The sequence below is a fragment of the Carex rostrata genome, chromosome 12 (assembly GCF_964058835.1).
Source record: "Carex rostrata chromosome 12, lpCarRost1.2, whole genome shotgun sequence".
NCBI classification, from domain to species: domain Eukaryota; kingdom Viridiplantae; phylum Streptophyta; class Magnoliopsida; order Poales; family Cyperaceae; genus Carex; species Carex rostrata.
In genome coordinates this window covers 12,008,463-12,014,346 of record NC_135929.1, presented here as the reverse complement: position 1 = coordinate 12,014,346, position 5,884 = coordinate 12,008,463, and the positions used below count along the sequence as shown (strand labels likewise).

Genomic DNA, 5,884 nt, shown 5'->3' with positions numbered 1-5,884 from the left:
AGTAATTTATCATGAGTAGAACTAGGGTGTTCCTAAGTTCACCGAGCTCTTTTATAAACTCAACTCTAAAATCTATCAGATTGACTTCAAACGATAACTCCAAACTGTTGAAATCATTTTATCTTACGAGTGATGCGTCTACATGCAAAAAATGAATGCAAGTTGTCAAAAGGCGTCTAAAAAATGAATGCATTAAAATCGATTTATAAACATTTTAATTTTGACCACTTAATTTTATATCAAATTAATTCGAAAGTTTAAAATTTTCACATTTAAATACATCACTCGTAAGATAAACGATTTGAATTCGTTATTTAAAATTAATCTAATAAAATTTAAAATTGAATTCACAACAAAACTTGATAAACTTAGAAACACCTTAGTTCTACTAATTTATCATTGCAAACAAGAAAATACTCCACAGACATGACGAAATTTAATACAATATCTCTTGAAGGGAGAATTTGATAAATCCAAATATTACAAATCAGCCCTTGTAAAAACCAAAAATCATTTCTCCCTCTCCAAATGATTGGATCTTTCGATTGGGCCCCCACTACCAAAAGAGGCCGAAAATATCTCTTTCCACCACCAAACAAACACACCAAACACAACCAAAAAGCAAAAAAGCAAAACCTCACACAAAATTAATTATCTCATTACATAAAATGGTGAAACTTTCACCCAACCCCTCATACTTATTTTTTATTGCCTGTCATATAAAGGGTGCCCCTGGAATAAATTTTCTTCCCATCATATACACAAACTGTCAATATGTAATAAATGCAGGGTCCATAGCAGAAATGCTGCCAATTAAATATCCATCTAATAGCATTGGAACAAGTCTCCTGAGGCCATAAGAGGATGCAAACTCACACCACCAGATACACTCCAAGGGTTCGTGTCAAACCCTAATCCCGATCCCAACCCGTTATATAACGGGTCAAACCCGTTTGGATTGTTGATGTTATTATTATTGATGCCATTCATGTAATTTATTATCTCATTCATTGCATGGAGCCTGTTGCTTAGCTCCCCATGTTGTGTCCTTAGCACACAGTTTTCTGCCTCAACTGCAATGTAGTGCTGATTCACTGTGGCCAGTGCCGTAAGAGCCGCATTACGGCCGGCTTTGAGCTGGTCGACCTCCGCCGTCAGATCCTCCAACTGCTTGCGCTTGCGCATCCTTGATCGCCGCGCTGACTCCCTGTTGGAATCCATTCTACGCCGCTTCCGTTCCAACCTGGCCTTCATGTCCTCGTCAGATGGAGATGAATACGATGTTCCACTTGATGATGCCATAGAAGATCCAACAGAATTTTTTTTCTTAATCTTCTTTTAATATTTGTAATAACTTCTAACTATTGCAATTAAACTTCTAGTATATGAAAGATAAAATGAAAGATATAGCTAGGAATTATTGGAGAGCTAAGGTGCAGGAGGTGTGTATGATGATCTATAATTTATGAGAAAACATAGAACCAGTAAAGAAATACAACTGAGAAAGATTGGACTAGGTGGGTGCGTCGTCGTAGAGAGGATTTTAACATAAACCTGGACCGAAGGACCTCACTTAGGATAGCAGACATGAATCAGAAATAACCAAATGAAGAGGTTATTCATCAAGAGAAAAATCCACAATTAATTGCTGCTAATTAATTATGAATTGTATACAAGGTGAATTTCGGCAGAGTGTCCCCTTGATCGATGTGTAACAAAGGGTTCCGAATATTTTTTTTAAATTTCAAAAAGTTTATACAACCAATATATGTGTAAACCTTTTACTGGTATTGTTTCAAGGAAGCAGCAGGGTTTGTTGATTATATCTAAAGAAGGTGAACAAAGAGAAAACTTAAGGGTGATCAAAGGAGGAGAGAGGGGCAGGGTTTTGGGGCAGAGGTGACCTTAGTAGGGGGGGAGAGGAGAATGGGAAAAGGGAATTGGGGCATGTAAGGGGGTGGAATTTATACAAAGAGCTAACGGGTTTAGATGTTTTAACGGGTCGGGTTGGTTGTTGTCTGATTTCATATCCCAATGATTAACACAAGAGGGTGGTATTATTAATTATTCATTCCAAGACAACTGCAATTGCAAACATTATTTTAGAATGTCTCTGTTGTTGGGTAGTTTAGTAGGTTTGCCAGATGCGGATAGATCTTTTGTTGCGCACGCTGTATGGTCATTTGTGTGGTTCTGCTCTGCTTAATTTTACTGTTTGAGATCATAGTTACAAGATTCACAAATTATACCCGAATTATTTGTTTTTTGGGTGATGCCGAACTGAACGCCGAATTATTGGTTGACCGAACTTTGACCGAATTAAACTCGAATAATTCACGAATTTTTCCTGAATTTTACGAATTATTCGTGAATTTTTCCTATAACATTTGTTTTTGGTTTTTTTTTTCTCTTGCAGGACTGAGATTTCTAGTCTGCATAATTCCGAATCATTCTCGAATTATACCCGAATCATTTCCGAATCACGAACTTTTAATCTCGCTGAACTGAACCTGAATAATTCATTTGTCATTATGTTTGAGATCATGCTTTTACATTAATATCAATAAAAGAAATCACAAAAACAACACAGAAATTAAAGTCAGATTGATATTTTGGGTCTTTAGATTTATGTTAGTTATTTTTCAAAAACAATTTACCAGCAGGTAAATAAATTAAATGAAAATGTTTTGCCAAATGGAAAAAATGTCATTGTTCATTCTTGGTCAAATAAGGCATCTGATATTATATAATGTATATACTATCATTGAAAGAGATGATAAAAGTCAATAAATGAGATTAAATAAAGTATATATTATGTACACATACGTAGCTAACCATCTCACCTGATGATATATCTAATTAATTTACCAATTAATAAATCAAGTACTTAATTGGGTACATCTATCTTTTGTCACCTAATGTGTTTGATTATCATGGCAACTTTGTTTATTTGGATAATATATATAATGTAAATGTGATACATTAGGTAAAAAAAGACAATTGGCATGATTCATGAAGCACAAATTAATGTAAAGAAACAAAAACAGAGGTGACAAAATCATTATCTTAAAAAATCACATCAACATAGATCTACTGAGGCAACCATTGATTTAATTTCTGTTTAATTCATGAAAATAACTTATTATATATAAACATATATATTGCCGAAGCCACGTAAGAGTATGAGTAGGCACTTGTTCTTTCTAGCTCCATTTTTTTTTCAGAAATATGCTTCTATTTATATATATTCTAGAAAATGTACTTAAGATACAAAAATTATAAGTTTATGTCACATGTTAATTTTTTTTCTCAGAAAAAGTAATAGAAATATACTTATATTTAAAATTATTATAAAATTATGTTTCATTTCAGAATTTTGTCCATTCTACTAAGCATGTTGACTTTGTCTCTGTATATAGAGCCAAGGCTACATATCACTTAATTACATACAATTCTCTCATATTTTTAGTGAATAAGAAAAATTATAAAATGAATCTCCTCATTATTTACTTTTAGCAAATTTCTCTAAAAAAAAATATTTTAGAAAATAACTATTTCTAAATTATTATAAGGTGGACATGACAACATGTCACCATGCAATCAGAAATCTAAATATAGTTGTAGAATTTTTTTTTTTATGTAAATTCAATTGTAGGAATTTCTTTCACAGGCACATACCAGTGGTAATTTTGTAAAAAAGCAGGATAGCAATGGTAAAAGTTCGCCTGAAGGAATGCAGACATGGTTTCAACTTTCAACAGATACCAATAATGGAATTTGCATAAGCCAAATTAAGGTTCCTTCACCAAGCTAAAGAGTGTAGCAGCCCTGATTGGATTTGGGGCACACGCTGTGTGGCCGTCTGTGTGGCATTGTACAATTTAACGCATATAACCTTTTTTTCTTTCTTTCTTTTGGAAGACCCGGCTTCAAAATGACAATTATCAAAATATTATTACAAGCAACTACGTACTTTAACCTCATTGATCTAGAAAAGTTCAACGTGTAAGAAAAAGACAAATCACACACATAATTTTGACTTGTGTCAACAATTAAAGACAACAAATAAAAACTTATTACACTAAAGCTCTTTTTTTTATATCAATCACATTTGTATTTATCTTTTATTTAGTTCTCTCGAACATTCATTTCAATCAAATAATATGAAATATAACTTCAATACATCTATCATTGATCTAGAATACCACACGCATATAATGCAAATTAGAAACATACACCAGTTTAGACTGTGTTTAGCTAAATTTATGTCAGTCACTGTACTCCTGAGTCCCGCCTTAGACCTATAAGGGGTCCAAATTCTTTAAAGTAATCTAATCTTTGAGTTTTCATCCTCATCATCTGATTAGAATCCGAACCTTAATATTTGTGCCAAACACAGAGGGAACGGTCCGGATCCAATAAAGATTGGGTTATACTTTAGAAACAAGCCTAGACCTTTACTTCGGCTTAAGTGTCAAACTAGTTTAAAAGCTCATGTTTTATTCGATTTGAAAAGATAAAATTTATATTGTAATAATGTAAGAGTTCTTTTTTTTAAAAGCTTGGTAGAGTCTACTAAAGAACTTTAGAAGCAAAGTTGATAGTTGTTTTGTGCTCATGCTTTTGTTTGAGTCTATTATTGTTAAATACTTTTTGTTAATTTCTAATATGTCATGAAATGAAATGAAAATTACATTAACCGAAAAAAGAGCAAAAAGATACAAAAAAAACTACTGAATAATTTAAGCGAACAAAATTCTAATATATTTTTCCGTTGAAAATAAAATATTATTTTTTCTATCCTAAATAATTATATTATGTCACAAAAAGTAATTATTACGTTTTTGTCAAATTGACCCTTAAAATTACAAATAAATCACCACATCTCATCAACGGAATTATAAGAGAGAAAATTATTATATAATTCTAACTAACTTCAAATCAATTAAATTACCTCTTTTTTTAATAAATAGTCATCATACACATATCATCACACGAAGAGCATAACAGAAGATCCGAGACCGTAAAGATATATTGCTTGGTCAAGCAAACTGCTTATCCTTAGTTATTAATTATTTTTGGAACATATCACTAAAAGGGTGATGTGAGCATTTTGTATATTCTGATTTCTGTGTGCTTCGGCCAAATTTTCAAATTCTAGCTCCTTTTTTTCAATTCAGGCAAACATTAATGTTTCTTGCTGATTACTTGTTACTCATTTTGTCTTCCTAGGAGGTTGCTAAAGGAAAAAATCAAGTGTACCCATAGAGTTTTTTTTCCATGGATTCGGATTCAGTTAGGCTGTGTTTCAGAAACAGTGTGCGTAGAGGAAGGAGAGGGAACAGAGAGAAAGGTGATCAGTGCATTGCTCATCTCCGCATAATATTTCGTACACTCCAATTTGAGAGTAACAAATTTCAGGAAAATACACAGCGTCGTCACCTCCGCACAGTGTCCGCTCCCTTCTACTCCCTTCTGCTCTCTTTTTAATTTTTCTCTTTTGGAGCAGGTGAAAGAGCCCAGACACCTTGTGGTCTGATCGCTCTTCACCTTTTCTTCATTTCCTTTCCTTTAATGACGACATATTCCTCTTTTCTGGAGCACAGCCTTAACTACTATATCTTGTATTATCACTTCATTAAATTCAGAATTTTTAAGTTAAACTCATCAGTACACAAATATATACAATTAGATTATTATTCCAATTTGACTTTACTACATGTAATGATTATCAAATTTTGTGTGGAGTTAGGTATTTTTCTCATAATTCTCTTGAGCACATCACATCAAATTGTTTTCTAGATGTTGCTTTAGTTGTTTCTTGCAATCAATTTGTTTTCCTCTAAATATAACTTTTTTATATATTGTCCTTTCAATTTAATTT

The 5,884-nt window shown here is 32.6% G+C and overlaps 1 protein-coding gene across 1 annotated transcript; it reads right to left on the bottom strand.

Annotated features, from left to right (window-relative positions):
• Positions 1-429: 429 nt before the first annotated feature.
• LOC144563511 (bZIP transcription factor 44-like) lies at positions 430-1,910 on the bottom strand. Its single transcript, XM_078312995.1, has one exon. It carries the CDS (start codon positions 1,300-1,302, stop codon positions 826-828), a length of 477 nt encoding a protein of 158 aa, XP_078169121.1. The 5' UTR covers positions 1,303-1,910; the 3' UTR covers positions 430-825.
• Positions 1,911-5,884: the final 3,974 nt, after the last annotated feature.

Bases quoted from the DNA above. Each gene is read 5' to 3' on its own strand.
- LOC144563511 (XM_078312995.1), bottom strand. From the start codon at position 1,302: ATGGCATCATCAAGTGGAACATCGTATTCATCTCCATCTGACGAGGAC.